The sequence below is a fragment of the Panthera uncia genome, chromosome C2 (genome assembly GCF_023721935.1).
Source record: "Panthera uncia isolate 11264 chromosome C2, Puncia_PCG_1.0, whole genome shotgun sequence".
NCBI classification, from domain to species: Eukaryota; Metazoa; Chordata; class Mammalia; order Carnivora; family Felidae; genus Panthera; species Panthera uncia.
Window position 1 is genome coordinate 48470660 of NC_064810.1, and position 22014 is coordinate 48492673.

The window sequence follows — 22014 nt, forward strand, 5'->3', positions numbered from 1 at the left end:
TGTGCTGACAGCCCATGCGGGGCTCGAACTCACAAAATGTGAGATTGTGCCCTGAGCCAAAGTTAGACGCTTAACCAACTGACTGAGCTACTCGGGCACCCTCAGTTATCTCTTTAATCTTTAATTTGGATGAGGTTTCTAGCTTGTTTTTTTGTTTGTTTGTTTGATTTTTTGTTTATTTATTTTGAGAGAGACAGAGACAGCGTGAGCAGGGGAGGGGCAGAGAGAGAGGGAAAGAGAGAGAATCCCAAGCAGGCTCCACCCTGCTATTGCAGAGCCAGATGTGGGTCTCAAATTCATGAAGAGATCATGACCTGAGCCAAAACCAAGAGTCGGACACTCAACTGACCGAGCCACCCAGGTGCCTCCTCTAGCATGTTTTTCACAACATTAAGGTTTTGATGTCACTGCTTTGTAGATGTCCCTTAATTTGGATTTGCTGCTTTATTGTTTCTACATGACCAGATTGAGGTTAAACATTTTTACAGGAAAATTACAAAGGGCAAATTTTCTTTTTTTCCTTATCTTAAAGCTCTCCCATGAAAGCAGTTTATTTGTGCTGTTTTAAAAGTCATGTTCTATCCTAAATGTAACTTATTTAAACTATTTTCTAAACATACAGTTGACCCTTAAAAGTCTCAGGATTTAGAGGTGCCAACCACCTGCACAGTCAAAAATCTGCTATAACTTTTGACTTCCCAAAGACTTTGCTAATATTCTACCATTGACCAGAACCTTTACTGATAAGAACAGTTGATTAACACATACTTTGTACGCTGTATGTATTACATATACTGTATTCTTATAGTAAAGCAGGCTAGAGAAAAGAAAATGTTAAGAAAATCATTAGGAACAGAAAATACATTTACAGGACTGTACTGCATTTATTGAAAAAATCCATGCATAAGTGGAGCTGCACAGTTCAAAGCCATGTTGTTCACACAAAAGACCTTGGAAGAAGAAAACCAAAGCAGGAGGCATCACAATCCCAGACTTTAGCCTCTACTACAAAGCTGTCATCATCAAGACGGTATGGTATTGGCACAAAAACAGACACATAGAACCAATGGAATAAAATAGAGATTCCAGAATTGGACCCACAAATGTATGGCAAACTAATCTTTGACAAAGCAGGAAAGAATATCCAAAGCAGGAAAGAATGGAAAAAAGATAGTCTCTTTAACAAATGGTGCTGGGAGAACTGGACAGCAACATGCAGAAGAATTAAACTAGACCATTTTCTTACACCATTCACAAAGATAAACTCAAAATGGATGAAGGACCTGAATGTGAGATAGGAAACTATCAAAACCCTAGAGGAGAAAGCAGGAAAAAACCTCTCTGACCTCAGCCATAGCAATTTCTTACTTGACACATCTCCAAAGGCAAGGGAATTAAAAGCAAAAATGAACTACTGGGTTCTTGTGAAGATAAAAAGCCTCTGCACTGCAAAGGAAACAATCAGCAAAACTAAAAGGCAACCGACGGAATGGGAAAAGATATTTGCAAATGACATATTGGACAAAGGGCTAGTATCCAAAATCTATAAAGAACTCAGCAAACTCTCCACCTGAAAAACAAATAATCCAGTGAAGAAATGGGCAGAAGACATGAATAGACACTTTCTAAAGAAGACATCCAGATGACCAACAGGCACATGAAATGAAAAGATGCTCAACGTCACTCCTTATCAGGGAAATACAAATCAAAACCACACTGAGATACCACCTCATGCCAGTCAGAGTGGCTAAAATGAACAAATCAGGAGACTATAGATGCTGGCGAGGATGTGGAGAAAAGGGAACCCTCTTGCACTGTTGATGGGAATGCAAACTGGTGCAGCCATTCTGGAAAACAGTGTGGAGGTTCCTCAAAAAATTAAAAATAGATCTACCCTATAACCCAGCAACAGCACTGCTAGGAATTTACCCAAGGGATACAGGAGTACTGATGCTTAGGGACACTTGTACCCCAATGTTTATAGCAGCACTTTCAACAATAGCCAAATTATGGAAAGAGCCTAAATGTCCATCAACTGACAAATGGATAAAGAAGATGTGGTTTATATATACAATGGAATATTACTTGGCAATAAGAAAGAATGAAATAAATTATGTGTGTGTGTGTGTGTGTGTGTGTGTGTGTAATAAAGATTGAATGTTAGTTGAAGAAAAAAATAAAGAAATAATGGCTGCAAACTTCCAAAATGTTTGAAAAAAAGAAATGATCCTCTTGTAGGCAGCAAAAAAACCCAAAAACTAAAAACCAAAACATGTTGTTCAAGGTCAGCTGCACTGCCTTCCTTGTTTCTTGCCTCCCCATTAGAATGTCATTTCCCTGAAGGAGGAGATGCTGTGTGTCTTGTTTATTGTTACATCCCTGACATCTAGGACAGTGCCGGGCCCATAGTAGAAGCTTAAAAATTATATTTTTATTTTATTAAAAAATTTTAATTCCAGTGTGGTTAACATACAGTGTTATATTAGTGTCATGTGTATAATATTGATTGTGATTCAACAGTTCCATATATTACTCAGTGCTAATCAATAGAAGTGTACTCTTTAATCTTCTTTACCTATTTCACTCATCTCCCTGCCCACCTTCCCTCTGGTGACCATCAGTTCTCCATAGTTTTTTGTACTATCTGTTTTTTGGTCTCTCTCTTTTTTTTCCTTTGTTCATTTAGAAGCTTAAGAATTATTTAAGAACATATCTCTTTTGAACTGATTTTTGATAAAACAAAATATTGTGATTCAAGTTCACATATCAAGAATTTGGAAAGTTAGCATTTTATTTTTTTGTCTGTTTTTGGCCTAAGTGTAAGAGGTAATTGTTGTGACCCAGTTTCTGGCATAGTTATACCAAATTTCCAGTGGTTTTTCCCTGGACTCCACACTCTCCCACTTTTTCACACAGCCCTCCATCTAATATTGTCCAAGCATGGACTCTAGCCCAGGGCCTGTACTAAGTGCTGGAGACAAAAGGTGAGTGAAACACAATCTGTGTCACTGAGGAGTATGTTTTAGAAAGAGACACTACAGGGCCATACCAATGGTGAACAAAGTCCTGAAAGAGCACATATCTGGAGACAAGTGTCTCTAGTAGGACTCATCTCTGTTCTGGGCAAGGCCTAAGGAATCTGACCTGTGATTTAATGCTACATAGATTTATAATCTGAAAATTAGATAGTGACAGAATGGACATTCTCATCAGTGTGAGCCATTTTCCGAGTCCAAGGGGAATAAAGAATTTCAACCAGAATTTGTCATTTTAGAGATTATACTCTCAGGGCTATGTGGTGAAAAATTAAAAACCTATTTAATTTCTATTCACTTTATATATCCACATAACCTGCTTATTTTAAGAGACCCAGTTTATTAATTGATTGTGTTGAGTAGCATTTATAAGAATATTTCATCTTAAGGTTCTGTGAAGTCCTGTTATTTTAATTTGCAAATGAAGATACATATTAGAAAGTAAATGTTCTCAAATCTAAACTTGTATTCTTCTTATTCCTTTTAAAGTGGTGTCAATATCAAAATGCCAATCAACTCCAGCGGACCTGATTGGGTGACTGTGATTCCCAGGAGAATAAAAGGTAAAAAGAATGAGCTTGATGATTTGTTGTTTTTCTTGCTAAATGGGTTGAGGCTCTGTGGTTTCACTAATGTCATAAAAACTTCTTTTCTCCTTTTAATATGCCATGGTTACTTCTGGGCACAATTGAAAATACTAAAAGAGCTTTTTAATTAAAATAAATCAGACCTTATGTGCATAATCTTGGGCTTTGCTATTTATACTCCTGTGAAAGTTGTCTTCTTCCCCTTCCCCTCTCTGGTTGGCTGCTCAAGAGACTTCGGTGCTATACTGTCCCGTATGGTAGCTACTAGCCACACATGGCTATTTAAATTTAAATTAATTAAAATTAACTAAAAATTAAAATTTAATTCTTTTTTTTTAAACAAAATTTTTAATGTTTATTTATTTCTAAGAGAGAGAGAGAGAGAGAGCCAGAGCACAAGCAGGGGAAGGGCAGAGAGAGAGGGAGACACAGAATCCGAAGCAGGCTCCAGGCTCTGAGCTGTCAGTACAGAGCCCAATGCGGGGCTCGAACCCACAAACTGTGAGATCATGACCTCAGCCAAAGTCGGACACTTAACTGACTGAGCCACCCAGCCTCCCCTAAAATTTAATTCTTAAGTCACACATCCTCGGGAGCCATGTGTGGCTGGTGGCTACCATGTTGGGCAGCATTTTATATGGAATGTAGTGTATCCATCATTGCAGAAATTCTGTCGGATATCACTACTCTAGAGTTATCCAAGAAACGTGTATGAAATCGGCAAGGAAATTTTTAAAATCAAAAGCATTATGTTACTGAACTCTGGTTTTCTCTAAGTGTGATCTCTGCATTAGCAGAATCAGCTAGAATTGCAGATTCTTAGGTCTTACCTCAGGCTACTGAATCAGAAACTCGGGCGTGGGGCCTAGCAATCTGGGTTTTAGCAAACCTTCTAGGTGATTTTGATCCATTGGCATTGGGTATTGTTAAAAGTAAAACAATGAAGAGTAAATATAAGTGTTCTGTTTTAGCCACGGTGACTTTTAGAAAGAAAGGGTGAATATTATTAAGGAAACTTATGCAGATGGCAAGGCCCTTTTAGCTGTTGAAAGCATATATGACAGTATATATGGTAGATATTGCACAGATACTGGCAAACACTATTGCCATAGGGCCTAGACATGTAATACATGTGAATCGAGCCAGGGTGGGTATTAGTCATAGGCATGCCTTGTGTGAATGGTGGGGGAAGAACCTAAGTGCAGGCACAGCCTGTCTACAGCTCTTGCTGCTTTGTTGTGCAGAAATGTGCTCAGATGTATAGGGTTTCTTTTTTTTCCATGAACAAAAATCCGAAGTCTTAATCCTTAATCTTTAAATGTAATATCTCCAGATTTCAAAACATTGGCATCCAGTTGCAAACATTTAAAATATTGTGTGGGCTAAATAAAATTATTGTCTGTGGCCCAGATACAGCCAGGATACTGCCAGTCTATATATCTCTGGTCTCCACTATCATGTGCCACAAGAAATCTCAGTCTTTTCTTAATGAAAGCTGTATTTTATTTACTTGAAGCCAGTGAGTTACTAATTTTAAAAGATTCATATATGAAACATCATTAACAGAAATACTTTTATTTGCCTTTATTTGCCTGGGCCTCAACCTCCGTGTCTATTCCCCCTAGTCCTGCACTCCTCATACTCTATCCTTCTCTGCCCCAGCCCCAGTCTTCTGGCGTGGCTGCCTTATCCCTGGGTGTCTAGTGGGATGGTCAGCGGGTGGAGTTTTGGATGGTTTACCTGCACCTGACAGATCTCGATGTTCAGCCAGTAAGTGTTTGTGGGTTTGTGATGTACTGTTCTGTTTAGAGAGAAGACAGATTTTGGAACTAGTGAGACTTTTGATGGATTTTTAGAAGAAGAAAGGAACCGTGAATCAATAGGAGAATAGCTTGGCTTTGAGAAGACCGCCTCAGAGCAGGTACATTACTGGAAGGAAAAGAGAAGGGCAATTGCTTTACATAACATCAAAGACACCCAGCCTTGGAGGACTTCACTGCAGTTCACTCTCGTGACCAGCAGGGCGCACTCAAAGACCCTAAACCAAGGGCTCACATGCCTCCCACCTTCCCTATGTTCCTCCCTTCATTGCTTTCTTTCTCTTTTTTAATATATATATTTTTTGTTTTTGGAATATTTTAGACTTAAAATAAGTTACAAAAATAGTATAAAGTTCCTGTATAGCCTACACCCAGCTTCCCCTTATGCTAACATCTTATATAACCACAGAATACTTCCAAAACTAAGGTTTTAACATCAGTACAGTATCATTAACTAAGCTGTAGAGTTTACTTGGATTTCATGAGTTTTTCCACCAATGTCCTTTTTCTGTTTTAGAATCCCATGCAGAATCCCAGGTTGCATTTAGTCACCATGTTTCTTTAGTCTTCCTTCTGTGACATTATCTTGACCTTTACACTTTGAAGAACTTTGGTCAGATATTTTTTAGAATGTTTCTAAATTTGGATTTTTAAATGTTTTCTAATGATTCGAATGAGAGTATGCATTTTTGGAAGAATAGCACAGAAATGATGTTGTGTCCTTTTAAGGGAGTACATGATGTCAATATGTTCTGTTAACAATGTTAAATTTGATCACCTGGTTAAAGTGGTGTCTGTCAGGGTTCTCTTCTCTGTATCCTGGGGAGATACTTTGAGACTGTGGTAGGCTGAATAATGGCCCCCAAAGATATCCAGATCTTAATCCCTCAAATTTGTGAACGTTGCTATATATGGATGGCAAAGGAAATTTTGCATGTGTGATTAAGCTAAGGGTCTAGAGATGGGGAGAGATTATCCGGATAATCTGAGTGGGCCCTAAACGCAATCACAAGTGTCCTTTTAAGAGGGAGGAAGAGGGAGATTTCATACAAAAGCAGAAGGCAATGTGACAGTGGAAGTAGAGAGAAATTTGAAGATGCCATGCTGCTGGCTTAACAAATGGAGAAAGAGGCCATGAGCCAAAGAATACAGGTGTGGAAGAGGAAAGGGAACAGATTCTTCCTTAGCTCCTCCAGAGAGAGCATGGCCTTGATACCTTGGATTTGGTATCGGTGATACTGATTTTGGATTTCTGGCCTCCCTCCAAAACTGTAAGAGAATAAATTTGTGTTGTTTTAAGCCACTGAATATGTGGTAATCTGTTATAGTAGCCACAGGAAACTAATACAAAGACATCCTGGATGTCTCTGTATTCCATCAGGATGTAAACATCCTATTTCTGCTTATACTTTCACCCACTAATTTTAGCATTCATTAATAGATCTTGTCAGCAGCAATTATTTGGGTGGTATTTAATGGTGACTTTCTAATCTCTCATTTCTAAGACATTTATTAATTGGAATTTTTCTGTAAGGAAGAGTTGTCCCTTCTTTCCCATTTATTTAATTATGTCCATATAGACTCATGGCTCATGATTATTTATCTCATTTTTTGGATTATTACCAAATTCAACTGTTATTTATTTTGTTGCTCTAATTGCTTCAATTTTGGCAATTGGGAACTTTTTCAATTTGGCTCCTATGCCCCTTTGACATGCTAATGTACATATGTACCTATGATACGTATATATGTGTATATATATGTGTGTGTATGTATACATATATGTGAATATATATGTGTGTGTGTGTATATGTGTGTGTGTGTGTGTGTGTGTGTGTGTATACACATTTTTTTCCTTAAGCACTTCCTTACTCTCTGACATGTTTCACACCCATTTGTGTGTTATTTGACCTAGACTTGGAAGGGTTCATAGTCTTTCCACTTTTATTATTTTACTTATGAATCCTATATTTTGAAGGGTTTTATTTCCCTATCAACATTTAAAAAAAGTATTAGTTAATTGATTTTCCTGCAAGTTAAACTTATTCTAAGATGCATATTTAGTCTGCTGAACTGTTGGAGATTACCTGTCTTCCCCCATGCATGGGTATAATTCCAGTCAAAAGCAAAGAAACATAGCTTTTAATTAGATGAAAATAGCTCATCAGGGATAAGTATCTGGTTTCTGACAGGCTTTCCCAGTGTCAGAATTGCTGCTGAATTTTTATTAGCACCTGTACTGTGGTCCCTAGATCATCATAGCCTGATAGAAGCCTTGATGGCTTCTAACCTCATCAACAACTAAACTAGAGTTCATATTTTGGGGGGAAGCTTACTGAGAGTTTGGGATAAAACTAGATTTAATAGCAACAGAATAAGCATTAACATCTTTATAGCCTTTTGCTGTTTTCTTTATCTTTTTAAAAAATTAATTCATTATATTTTAGAGAGAAAGAGAGCCAGTGGGAGAGAGGGCCAGAAGGAGAGAGAGAGAGAGAGAGAGAGAGAGAGAGAGAGAGAGAGAATCCCAAGCAGGCTCCACACTCAGCACAGAGACCGTTGCAGGACCCAGGCTCAAGCCTACAACCCTGGGACTGTGACCAAAGCTGAAATCAAAAGTTGGACACTCAACTGACTGAGCCACCTAGGCGCCCCTTTTCTTTATCTTTTGAGGTGTATCTTATGTACATATAGCACGTGGATTGCAAATATATAGCACAATGGAATTTTACATGTGTATCTGTAACTGTGGTAGGCTGAATTCTAAGATGACTCCCACTGATCCATGCCTTTATATAATTATTTTTCTCTTGAGTGTGGGAAGGACCTGTAAATGTGATAGTATATCACTTCCATGACTTTAAAAAAAGAGATACTATCCTGGGCAGACCTGACTTAATTGGATAAGCCCTCAATAGGGACCGAGTTCTTCTTGAAGAGATTCAAAGTGTGAGAAGGCTTCCATGTGAGCGGGATTCTTTGTTGCTGGCTCTAAAGATGGAGGAGGCCATGTGGCAAGAAATGTAGACAGTTTCTAGGAGCTGAAGGGCATTCCCTGGCTGACAGTGACCAAGGAAACAAGAAACTCAGTATTATAACCACAAGGAACTGAATCTGGCCAGTAATTGAATGGGGTTGGAAGCAGATTTCTCTTGTCTACAGAAAGGAACACAGCCCTGCTGTCAACCTGATTTCAACCTGCGAGACCCTTAGCAGGGAACCCAGCTATGTCATGCCCTGGACTCTTGGCAGAACTATGTGATATTAAATGTCTCTTGTTTTTAAGTCACTAAGTTTGTGGTGATTTGCCATGCACCAATAGAAAACTAATACAATTACTACCACCCATACAAAGATATAGGATGTTTAGAATATATAGAATATTTCTAGCATTCCAGTGTTGCCCTTTATGATTAAAAACTATTAATACTACTACAGTATTGAACTTTCACAACAGCCCTTCAAAATAACTAGTAATTTACCCATTTTATAGGTAATTGAAGCAAGGTCTAGAGACTGATACGTCATCATTTTGACATCTGCTCTGTGTCTGATGCTAGACTAGACTCTGAGAATACAGGAGATGAGTAAGATGAGAGTTTTAAGTGATTTCTGGGGTCTCCTATTGGAGACGTGGAGTCAGACATAAACCAGGACCTCTGACTCGAGTCTAGCCCTTTTTCTGCTATCCCTTAATATGCTTGGGAGGTGTGGGGGAGGGTGTCTTAATGTTTGGGTTTGTCTGCAGTAGTGGAGTTCATCAACTCTCTGAGGTTGTTTAGAAAATGGAAAGGTGCTATCACAACAAAGTGGACAAAGCTACTTTTTTTTAAAAAAAGTTTTATTTATTTATTTTGAGTAGGGGGGAAGAGAGAGAGAATCCCAAGCAAGTTCCATACTGTCAGTGCAGAGCCCGAGCAGGGCTTGAATTCAGGGAACTGTGAGATCGTGACCTGAGCCAAAACCAAGAGTCGGATGCTTAACTGACTGAACCACCCAGGCACCTCTGGACAAAACTATTTTATTTTTTTATTTTTTATTTTTTTAATTTTTTTTTTATAAGAAGAATTCAGTTCTTTTTTTTTTTTTAATTTTTTTTTTAACGTTTTATTTATATTTGAGACAGAGACAGAGCATGAACGGGGGAGGGGCAGAGAGAGAGGGAGACACAGAATCGGAAGCAGGCTCCAGGCTCTGAGCCATCAGCCCAGAGCCCGACATGGGGCTCGAACTCACAGACCGCGAGATCGTGACCTGAGCCGAAGTCGGACGCCCAACCGACTGAGCCACCCAGGCGCCCCTGGACAAAGCTATTTTAAAGAACCACCTTCAGTTGGAAAAAATACTTGGTACAGAATACATTTTATTTGGTTAACTTAGAAAATCAAAGGGCTCATATGCTATGTAAAATCCAACTGACTGATATCATTTGGGGGTAGGAAGCTCCCCACAACTGTATCAGTAGTGAAATGTACGCCTTTGTAAACAGGATCACCTTTACCACTAGCTGGCTCTACGGCTCTCTGGGAAACTTCGGCAAGTCCCTCTGTGACGTACGGTCTTCACCTTTAAAAGACATTTGGACTAGCCATTATCTGAGGTCCTTTCAGCATTCTTTGAATCTATAGGTATTTCTACCTGTACCTGTTTAGCTTCCCTCCGAAAAATGCTTAGGTTTTAGGGGACTAAAGTATAAAGAAAAAAATTAAAGTCCCAAGGTTTTCCAGGGGGAGACCCAAGGGTAAACTCAGGCTATAATAACTGCTGTGTAGCCAGGACTTCTCATAGTCCCAGTGCTTGACAAGTTGTACCTGAACAGCTCGACACACGCTGTCCTCATTTCTCATCTCCCTGAGATGGCACCCAAGCGTTCTGGTGCTAATTGTGTTCCTTGAGGAGAGGAATTGTTTGACTCTCTTTCTTTGTCTTGTCTTGTTTTTTTTCTCATGAACTATATACTCCCCATTGGCCTGCCTTTTACTTTTCTTACTTCTACAGATAATTCTATGCTATGAAGTTAAGGGACGTGTGCACTAACATGCACTCACTCACACCTCCCACTCTTAATTCACACTGTCTCCCTCTCACCCAGCTCTTTCTAGATAGTTGAGGGAAATTTTTTTCTCTGCTCTTCCCTTGTTTTGTCCAATTTGTGGTCCAAATAGTCCTCGTTTTGGCTAATGAATGACATGGGATGACACCCTTTGGAGGAAACTATAAGCTATGAGTTTTAAAGAGAAGCCAAGACATTTTAGAGAAGCAGGGACCTTAACTTGCAGATAATTGAAGCTATCTCTTCTGATTTTGCATAAAGATCTTATCTGCCTTTGATAACCATCCACAAAAACTACTTCCTTCACCATCAGTATTTAAGAAAACTGTAAAATCTAAGCAATAACTCCGTTTTGTTTTAAAACTATTTTTGGGGCGCTTGGGTGTCTCAGTCAGTTAAGTGTCTGATCTGATGGTTTGTGAGTTTGAGGCCCGCATCAGGCTCTGCGCTGACGATGAGGAGCCTGCTTGGGATTGTCTCCCTCTTTTTCTGCCCTTCTCCTGCTTTCTTTCTCTCTCCCCTTCTCTCAAATAAATTTAAAAAACCCACAAAACTATTTTTATTCCACATGTATAGTTCATTAGGGGTTATATTATTGATTTAAGAGACTTTCATATCTTATGTGAAAATGCATTCCAAGTTCCAAGAAATGCGGTCTTTTTAAAGAACTTCAGACTGCTTAAAGTCTTAATAAAGTAAGAAATGTTTTTGTCTCTGCTGACCATGAGAGGGCAATGTAGGTACATGCATTACACTTTAAAAATCTGCTCTGTTATCTAGTGCTGCATGTGTGAAGAATTAATGTCAGTTCAGTAATTGATTTGCTTTGCTTGACTTAACTCTGGTAGTAAATAAAATTAACATTTGAATGGAAATGGTAATTGTTTCCTGTGTGATATACACTTTCTTTTATAACATGTATTTGGCACAGAATAGCCAAATCTCCTGAATTAACCATGGTAAAAAGTGTAACTTCAAAATCACTTTTAATTCCCCTTCTAGTAGATGTTTTCTTTGGGCCCCAGGTGTCTGCTCTGGAGCTCCCTGTCTGTATAACCTTGGCATGATGATATAATGAGGAAGCTTTGGGTAAGATGTGGTAACATAGTAAAGTCATACTTGGTAATAATGTGGAGAAACTGTTTATGAATAAGCCAAATAAATATTTACACCCCCCCCCCTTTTCTTTTCTTTGACAATAACATTTTCCAAGTAAAGCTTTTAAAAATGCTGTTTACTTTTCCGCTTAGGCCCTGAACCTTCAAAGAATTAGCAGATGGCTGAATTAAAAGGTTAAATATGCACTATCTGTCAAATAGGGCATCTTCTTTGAAGGGAATAAAACCAAAATAATTTTGAGTATTATCTTATAATATCAAGATAATAAGCTGAAAATAGTCACAAATATGGGGCTCAAATTTAGATTTCTGAGTTGTATAAACATTTGGATTCTGAATTGTGGTTTAACAGGTGAGACTGGAGAATTACTGGATTATGATCAAGGTTTAAGCTTTGGGGTGTGTAAGGAAGTGATGTAAAATAATTGATGGTTTTTGAAGATTGTAGATTTGAGTGTTAGAAACAAGTAAGCGTACACCTTCAGGAAAAAATCCAAAAAGAAAATGGCTGACATCTACAAAACTCTGTTTTTGAGACGTGGTATATATAGCACAGTGGTTAGACCATGGGCTTTGGGGCTCACCTGCTTGGATCAGGTCTTGGCTTTGCTGCTTGTTAGCTCTGGATCTAAGTCAAGTTGCTGTTCCAAAAGGCAGGATTAACACTAGGACCTACTTTAAAGGGTTATTGTGAGCATCGTATGAGATAATATATTTAATTGCAGAGTAAACTCTCAAGAAATACTAGCCATCCCTGTCTGTTTATTTTGAAGCACTTAAAGTGTGTTGTTTCTACAACAGCATTTTCCAAGGGAGGTGTTAGGGAAGAAGGATGTTGACTTTCCCTTGAAGGGTGTCCTGCCTCTGGTGTCATGTGTAGCTGGGCTACAACCATGAGTACACACTGCTGTGGCATTTTAAATATTGCTCATTGTAATATTTGTACATTCTTCTGAACCTTTTGTAATGTGGGGAATAGTTCTTTAGAGTGTGTGTATTTGGTTTCTTCGCTGTATTAAGTGGTGGTTATCTGAATTACTATTTGATTGTGGGACCCATGGGTTAAAATTTTCCTTTTATTAGGTTGAGGAACAGTGGACCAAAATTACTATGCATATGTAAAATATGAATTTAAGGTGTTATTGCCTCATAGGCCTTTGGATGAGAAACTTATTCCGGGAAAATGCTAGACAATGTTTAATGTCTACACATTTCCATGGTATTTGCCTGCCTTTATTTTTGGCTTTGATAAAAACATGCATAATCAGAGGGAATGCCCAAAGTCCCCTTTTCGCCTCTGTCCACCAATAATACCCTCACACACATTTCACATCTTCCTATTTTTGTGCAAAGGAGAACCTTTTGTAGCAAGGGGAAAGTCTGGGATTTCTTTGAGATGTGATGGCAGGAAATGTTACCCATATACCAGCAGGCTAACAGATATAGGGCCATAATTTTGTTTCTTGGAACATTTTCCATGTATGGTTAGTTGGAGGAGACTTTCAGAATATCTAATTTTGTTTCCTTTTTCTTTTCAGAAACAAACAATCTAGAACTATCTCATGGCTCAGGAACTTTTCCTTCTGGGTATTATTATAAAGATCAGTGGAGGCCCAGAAAGTTTAAGATGCGCCAGTTTAATGACCCTGACAACATTACAGAATGCTTACAAAGAAAAGTGGTGTATTTGTTTGGTGACTCAACAATCAGGCAATGGTTTGAATACCTTACTACGTTTGTTCCAGGTTGGTACTTTGCATTTTGTTTCATAATTCTTTTCCGCATGCACAAAATCAGCTTTCTTCACTCCAGTGCCCGAGGAAGGGCATCAGGTGAGGAAGTAGTTATTTCTCTGTAGGACTAAACAGGTGTCCTTACCCTGGAGAGAGGTGTGATGGTTTCTGATCCATGGTGGGGTTGTGATGTATTGATGGAAGCACTGGAATTGAAGTTCATACCACTGATGAGCTGTGTGACCTTGGACATGTTATTTACTTCCCAGGGCTTTATTTCTCCATGTGCAATGGGGCAGCTGGACAGAATCACCTTATAGGTGTCTTTTACTTCTGATATTCTGGGCTATAAAACAGAGGTGGACATTTTCAGTTGTTTCTCTCCTAGTTCTGTTTAGTCAGACTTCAAGTTTAAAATAGATTTAACTGGAAGGAAGCAGCCAAACAGACTGTGGTCCATTTTAATACATCCATGCAGTATATAGCCTTTCCGGTGTCATCTGCTGGGCATTCCATTGATATGATTCTGAGATGAGCTGGCTCCTACTGAGGGAGTCTTGGTAAGTCCCAGCATTCTTAGCTTCCTGGTGTCACTGCTGGGCTCCTGGGGTGCCCTCCAGACTCGGAATAAAGTCCCACTCATTGGAAGGCCCTCCCTTATTCAAATTGGCCTTTTCCTCGTTGTGGAAGGTGTGGATGGAGTGAGGAGGAATGAATCTCAGGTAACAGTACTAAAGACCCTGCTTAGGGGCGCCTGGGTGGCTTGGTCGGTTAAGCGTCCGACTTCGGCTCAGGTCACGATCTCGCGGTCCGTGAGTTCGAGCCCCGCGTCGGGCTCTGTGCCGACAGCTCAGAGCCTGGAGCCTGGTTCAGATTCTGTGTCTCCCTCTCTCTGTGACCCTCCCCCGTTCATGCTCTGTCTCTCTCTGTCTCAAAAATAAATAAACGTTAAAAAAAAAAAATTAAAAAAAAAAAAATAAAGACCCTGCTTACAATTGAGAGAGCTGATAAATAATTCCATGGGAACTATTTTTGAGGGCTGTACATGGGCAGGACTTTCCATAAAGCAAATTCCCATAGTTTGTTGTGAGTTGTTGTTGGTGTTGTTTTTCTCTTTTATTTTTTTTACATCAACCTCATTTCAGATTTAATTTTTCAAAGGAAAGGAAGAAGTAGATACGGTCCCCAAAAGTGGAAAGTTAATTCCAGTTTTTGTTGTGCTTTTGTTTCTTTTATTGACACAAGCATAGTTGAGTTTGGTCAATAAAGCATAAATTAAAAACTAGGAAAAGGGATATAATTTGTATGGCATAATGCTAAGCATGTTTTGATGCTGACTAGGCAGGGCCCTCCAGGAGTCCGTAGTTGTTTGTTTAAGTTCTAATGACATAGCTCAATATTTCCGTTCATAGCAGTGATCACATTGAGTGTCATAATTATTTTCCACTGTATCCTTTGCAGATAGATTTTCACCTGATAAAGCCTTGTGCTGGTGCTTGATTTTAATCAAATGAAAAAAATGGTAGCTTGAGCTTGTTTAGTTTTGGAGCCAAATGCTAAGTAGTAATGATTTAGGTACGAAGATCTGAAAGAGGAGACTAGGACTGCATGGAGAGAAGAGTGAAAACTTTAACTCTTAAGAAGAATGTAGGACAATTAGGGTGTGATGTTAGTTCTTCAGAATTGGCTGTAAACTCCTTGAGACCAAGGACTGTGACTTATCCATCTGAGCAGTGCTGGCTAGTGGCAATACAGTGGCTGGCCCTGAATAGGTACTTAGGAAGTGTTAATGGACTTGGATTGCCAGAAGTTACTTAGTCTGTTCTCTGTAAGGCACTTGTAGGAACATTCAGGGATATGAGACAGGCCCTCTTTCCTTATGGGGCATATGCTAAGTGATGAATTTTACAGACAGGGTTTTTTAGAAGTAACAAAAGAGAAATCCTGACTGATTCCTGGGACCTTCAGAAGACCTCAGAAGAGCTGGACTTTGAAACACAACTTAGATAAAGGAGAGGGAAAAGTGAATTCTAACTTGTCTGCTGTCTTTGTTATTCTTGTGACAGAGATAGACATTCTGTAAGACATTAATATGATTTTCCACCCACAGGGTGAAATTGAAAGTCAAAAGAAACAGGGTTGCTTGTTTCTTTCATGTATTTCAAAAAGTATTTGGTTACTGTTACGTGTTTACTTAAAAAAGCACAAGTTATAGCCTTCATCCTGGAAGAAATAGTATTTATATGTTAGAATAGTGATGTATAAATGCCAAATTGATTTTTAGATATTTAGCAATCAGTGCCTACAGGAAGATTTTTTGACCTAATGGTTAGAAGTAAATAGGTTATTTTGCTTCTGAGGTATATAGACATACATATAGAATCTATTACTGATGGTTTAAATAATATGTTAGAACAAAGGTCCATTGAGGCCAGTGAAATAGGTATTACCTTTACAGTTGTACCTTTTTGTTGTACTTTTGTGGTACTTTTATTTAAAAAAAAAAAGTTCTCTTAAGCCACTAAGTAAAACATGATCATAATATATGTGCTTGTTTTGAACATTTTTATGAATTTGAATTTTCCTTGTTTCAGATTTAGTGGAGTTTAACTTGGGTAGTCCCAAGAATGTGGGTCCCTTCCTTGCGGTGGACCAGAAGCACAACATCCTGCTCAAATATCGCTGCCATGGTCCACCCATCCGTTTTACAACTGTCTTTAGCAATGAGCTTCGTTATGTGGCAAATGAGCTGAATGGCATCGTGGGAGGGAAGAACACAGTGGTTGCCATAGCTATATGGTCTCATTTCAGCACCTTCCCTTTGGAAGTGTATATCCGGCGGCTCAGGAATATCCGTCGAGCAGTGGTCCAGCTCCTGGATCGAAGCCCTAAGACTGTGATAGTCATCCGGACAGCCAATGCCCAAGAGCTGGGGCCTGAAGTGAGCCTTTTCAACAGTGACTGGTACAACTTCCAGCTGGACACCATCCTTCGGAAGATGTTCTCAGGGGTTGGAGTGTATCTTGTTGATGCCTGGGAGATGACCCTGGCTCATTATTTACCCCACAAGCTACATCCGGATGAAGTTATTGTGAAGAACCAACTGGACATGTTCTTGTCCTTTGTGTGCCCCTTGGAGACCTAGCTTGCCCTGGAAGGAACTGGAGGAATCACATTTTCTGCATTAGAGACAGTTTATGGGAGGCCCCATGGAGATATTGCTGCTACTGATATGTACAAAATTTCAGAAAGAGCTGGACTTTATATAATGATTTGTAAGGAGCTTAGAAAATGCAGGTTGCATTTATATCTACCTACAGGATTTATTCCAATCTTTACATAGCCATGGGAGAACCATTATTAACAACATCTACGCACTGTATTGCCCTTGTAACCAAAGATGCTAATGAGTGTGTTTAAGTTAGCCTCTCCGGAGAGGGGAGATTACTATGCTAAAAACTGAAAAATGTTCTGACCTAAATGGTTGGTAGTGGAGTGTTTGTAGCTTATCTGGTAAGGGCGATTGTGCTTATCTGCATGAATAGCACCGGTGGGTCCATCTTCAGTGTGATGAACTGATGAGGCTTATGGTTAGGGGCTCCTGTGACACACTGGAGCCTGCTGTGTCTCAGGAGTTTCTCTTGATTCACCTTTTTTGAATTACTTGAAAAGGCCAGTATCTTTGGTTAGAATTTTTTAGTGAGAACATTTACAGTGTTCTGCTTTTATCTAGAAAAGAAGCAAAAGGGGAATACGAAAGCGGTTAATATAAAATCTGTGTGTTACACTGATACTTGCATTGGGCGGTTGTTACTTACTTGATTCAGCTAAATTTTACATGACGAATACTTTAAAATAATCACTTTTGGAACTGGAAGGGGGAAATGTATAAATGGAAATTTATTTTTGTGTTTTGAAGTTTGAGGGTTTTAAGAATTGACTTTTATGTAAAGAACGCCGTTGTTTATTATAAACTTGTACAAGTTACTTCCATCAATTTCAAGTGTTTCTTTTTTGGTTGTTAGTTTGGATCACATACCAACATTAGAAATGAAAATCTAATTAGAAGTTAGATATTGAGATCTGTAACAAGTATTTCTTGATGGGGACATAAGGTACACACATTCTGTCATGCTTGGAAGTAAAAAACTGCTATCTTAAGATACTATCAATTTTACTTGACTGTCTTTGCCTTATTGATTTTAAATGGGTTTAGGCTAGCATGGGGCCATTTAGGAAGCACTCTTTTCTTTTTGAGCCAGAATGGATTACAATCTAGTTTTAGTTATCCCTAAATGGACATATGAAGAGACTGGAGAGGCTTTAGAGATGAAGACTGATGCTAAAAGCATTCTCTTAGGAAAATGGGTCGAGGAATTTGGAGTTAAGAAGTTTTTTTTAATGTTTATTTATTTTTGAGAGAGAGAGACACAGAGTGTGAGTGGGGAATGGGTCAAGGAATTTGGGGTTTAAAAATTTTTTTAATGTTTTTTTTATTTTTGAGAGAGAGACACACACAGAATGTGAGTGGGGGAGGGTCAGAGAGCAAGAGAGACACAGAATCCAAGCAGGTTCCAGGCTCTGAGCTGTCAGCACAGAGCCCGACGCAGGGCTTGAACTCAACTGTGAGATCATGACCTGAGCCGAAGTCAGATGCTTAACTAACTGAGCCACCCAGGAGCCCCAAGGAATTTGGAGTTTTAACTTAAAGAGTGTAGGGGCGCCTGGGTGGCTCAGTCATTAAGCATCTGACTTTGGCTAGGGTCATGATCACTTGGTTCATGAGTTCGTGCCCCACATCAGGTGAGCTTGAGGCCTGCTTCAGGGGAGCCCTGCTTCTCTCTCTCTCCATACCCCTCATGGGATTCTCTCTCTCGGCTCCTTGATCACTTGCACTCTCTCTCAAAAACAAACAGACAGACAAAAACAAAAAAAAAACGTCCTTTCTTAGACTTGAGGGCCATCTTCAAATTTGTAAAATATGTATATGGGGAAAAATATTTTTAACTTATTTTGAGGCTAAGGCTCACCAACAAGTAGTTAAACATATTAAGATTGCTTAATTTTAATGGTCTTTAAGCTTTAGTGTCTGAGAATCGCCTGGACTATTTGATAAAAATACAGGATGCGTCTGGGAACTGTGGAATCAGACTTTCCTACAAGCATCCAGTGATTTTGATGCAATGGCAGTATTCTACACTTTGAGAAATACCAACTAAGGGAAGAAGGAAGATAGAACTAAGGAAATAATATTGCTTGTCTATTATTTCCTGGGCTTAATCCCTAACATTTAATCCTGATCACCATCTAGTAGTGTAAGTGATATTAGGTACATTTTATAGATGAACTTGAGTTTGGATTTGAACAAGGTATGTGAGAGTGCATAGCCCTTTGCAACTACAACTTGTTGGACTTTTGTAAAGAGAGATGTTCTTTTTCATATAAGGACTTTTGAGCATTTTCTAAAAGATTGCTGGAGGAGGCTGAGGCATCATCTTCCCAGGAGAATTTCAATTTTCACTGCCTCTCCAGGGCTTTGGAGTGACATTTCTTGTTTGTGCAAATGGTTTCTTGTGACCTCGTCCAGCTTCTATTACTTTTTGATTTAGTTATAAAAGGTCCTGAAGATTTGATGACATAGTTTCTTGATGTATTCTAATTCACTTTGTGCCTTTTCTAATTTGTCTTTCTATCCTCTGGTGTGGAAGTTTAAAAAAAATGCCTAAGTGTGGAGTTTGGAATATTACCTAAATCTTTCTCAGAACAATTAGATACAGTATTTTAATTTCTTCTGAAAAGTGTATTTTAGGCTAGTACCACACAGTTGTAAATATTAGCATGCCAGCAAAATAATATAGTTTTATATATTTTCCATTATAAATATAAAGGACATCATTGTTTTTAGAAACTAAAATCTAGACAAAGAAAATCTATGCAAAGAATCTATAATTCTATCATCTGAATGTGGTACGCATTAGCATTTTGGTATATTTTCTTCCTGGTTTTTTTAAAACCACATAGCTATAAACACAGATAATATGTAATTTGTATCTGTGTTTTTTTATTTAGCATACAAATATTTTTCTGTGTTAAATAGTCTTCATAACTGAATTATAAAAGTCTGCCCAACAGTTTAGCTAATATCGTTATTTACATAAGTCGGCCATTATGGTTGGGCATTTAGGTTTAAAATAAAATATTAAGGGGTGCCTGGGTGGCTCAGTCGGTTGAGCATCGGACTTTGGCTCAGGTCATGATTTCATGGTTTGTGGGTTTGAGCCCTGTGTCGGGCTCTGTGCTGACAGCTCAGAGCCTGGAGCCTTCTTTGGATTCTGTGTCTCCCTCTCTCTTTGCCCTTACTCCGCTCACACTCTGTCTCTGTCTCTCTCTCTCTCAAAAATAAACATTAAAATTTTTTTTTAAATAAAATATTAAAATGGGTTTATATGTAATTTCTTTGGATTAAATGTCATATAGGTTAAAATTCATATGGATTTTTATTTTGGAATGACAGCATTAATTTCGCTTAGTGGATCTCCTCATTTTCTAGAACTCGATTGATTTGATGCTATTTGTGAAAGGAAGAATCCATAATAAGGCCCTTCTATGCAAATTATATTTTTTAGAAGTTACCTTATTAAGGGTAACCTTTCATTAGCAATACAAAACAGATCTTTGGTGTTCTGGTATGATCAATTTTACCATTCTGAGCAATCACTATTTTATTAAATACCAGTTGACTAACACTTCGGGGTTTCAGGTATTAAGTTTCAGATTGATACATTGGGGTGCTTAAGAATATATGGTAAACCTTGACATATCCATGTTACATGCCAGAGGTGAGTCTGTTTCTGGGCCCTGTTAAAGGAAAAAGTTATTACTGAGAGAGGCACAGGGAAATTAACACCCGACCCCCCAAAAAGAGTGCTCAGCATTTCCTTTGGGTTAATTCAGTTTATTAACAGTAGCTAGTTGCTCATGCTAGAAATTCCGCTTTTTAAAAAAATTTTTCTTAATGTTTTTATTTTTGAGAGAGAGACAGTGCAAGCAGGGGATGAGCAGAGACAGAGAGGGAGACACAGAATCAGAAGCAGGCTCCAGGCTCTGAGCTGTCCGCAGAGAGCCTCACACTGGCCTCCAACTAGAAATTCCACTTTAAATGTATTCATTCCCTTGTGTTAAACATTATTCTCTTCAGTTTAGGTCTAGAGTGCAGTTCTCAGTGCCCTTAGAATGCCTGACTGTTCAATGTACACTAAACACGATTTTGAAGGTGTTCTTTTTCTCTTTGAAAGTGAGACCACAGTCCCTGAGTACGAGGAGCACCTAGGAATTGTGGGAGGCTGGGGTGGTGGTGGCGGTGGAAGATAAAAGAGTTGCTGCAGGCGGAAGTTTATGGGATACAAAAGGTAGAAGGGCAGAAAGTGAACTTTCTAATCTGTGTCTTGAAAATGCAATTACATTTTAACTGTTTTAAAAAGTGTGAATTTAAGTATAATATTTTCCTTTATAATATTCTCCATCAAATGAGAAGAAGTCAGACTTCTTTGAAGAAGGGCCTTCTGTTAAAGTTTTAAGGACCTTCTGGTGTTCAGCTCCAGATGCCGATTCCTATCGGAGAATCAGACATTTCCTGTCTAATTATAAAGCTGGATTGGAACTGTAACACGGCTGGGGGGAAGGGGCGGGAAGCAGTGCAGGGAGTAGTTGTTAAGTGTCCCAGAAGGAAAAGGAGTCACAGTGAAACCAAATGTCATAGGCAAAATCCTTTAAGTGTTGTGCAATAGTTCATTCTCTCTTCAACCCACTCTAACCCCCCTGCCCTGCGCCGGTGAAACTAACGCGATCTTCTAGTTACAGACCCACTGATTTATAGATGTCTCACATTGTCCCAGGTTGTCCTTTGTCTTTGAAGGCACGCGATCGCTCTACTACTTTTTGATTGCCATATTTTGAAAAGCTGTGTCGTAGAAAGTATCTACCTGCTCCCAACCTCTCCCCCGCATCTAGAAGCCACAAAGAGAAAGCTAAATAAGAAGAGGTGAATCAAATGAGGGGGGCAACGCTAATGCCCGGTGTGGATTTATTGAGAATTTAAAAAGGTATCCCTAAGAAAAATGTTTTGTTTTTAGATTTGCTTCTGATTCCTCCGCGGGATTCCAGTCCAGCTCTTGGAGCCGGCCCTCTCGGGGAATGTCCGGGACTCGGGTCGGTACCTTTTTGGCTTGGGAATTTCCAGTATGCAGAAAAAAATCCACAAACCTAGTCCTCGTTGCCCCCTCCCCGCCTCCTCAGCCCCTCCTCTGTGCCCACGCAACCTTTCGAACGACAGTCTGTATTCTGTATTTTAGAAAATAGGTCCTTAGCTTCCCCCGCCCCCATTTAGAGTGATGAACAGAAAGCGGACGCTATAAAGGGGGACAGGGAGAGGGGCTGGCCTCTTCTTGCCATGAGGTCAGACGCTGAGTTTTAGAGAAAAAGGCTGCTTAACTGCTGCTGCTTATCATGTAACCTCAAAAGGAAACTGATCATCTTTCTCATGCTCTCACGTACTTGGGTTATTATCGCTGATTACAGCTGGAAACAATTGATTTGCCTTTACGTATTTCTATGACTTGGCTCTTCAAACACAAAGGTATATTTTTATTATTTGATATTTGGTATGAAA

The 22014-nt window shown here is 39.1% G+C and overlaps 1 protein-coding gene across 1 annotated transcript in view; it reads left to right on the top strand.

Moving 5' to 3' along the window:
• The window catches only part of NXPE3 (neurexophilin and PC-esterase domain family member 3), a 67415-nt gene that overhangs the window by 26331 nt on the left and 19070 nt on the right, over window positions 1-22014 (top strand). Inside the window, exons 4-6 of the mRNA XM_049628109.1 lie at window positions 3525-3598; window positions 13152-13358; window positions 15941-21981. Of these exons, the coding sequence (XP_049484066.1) occupies window positions 3525-3598; window positions 13152-13358; window positions 15941-16491 (832 nt within the window). The 3' untranslated portion in view covers window positions 16492-21981. The remainder of the gene's footprint in view (window positions 1-3524; window positions 3599-13151; window positions 13359-15940; window positions 21982-22014) is intronic.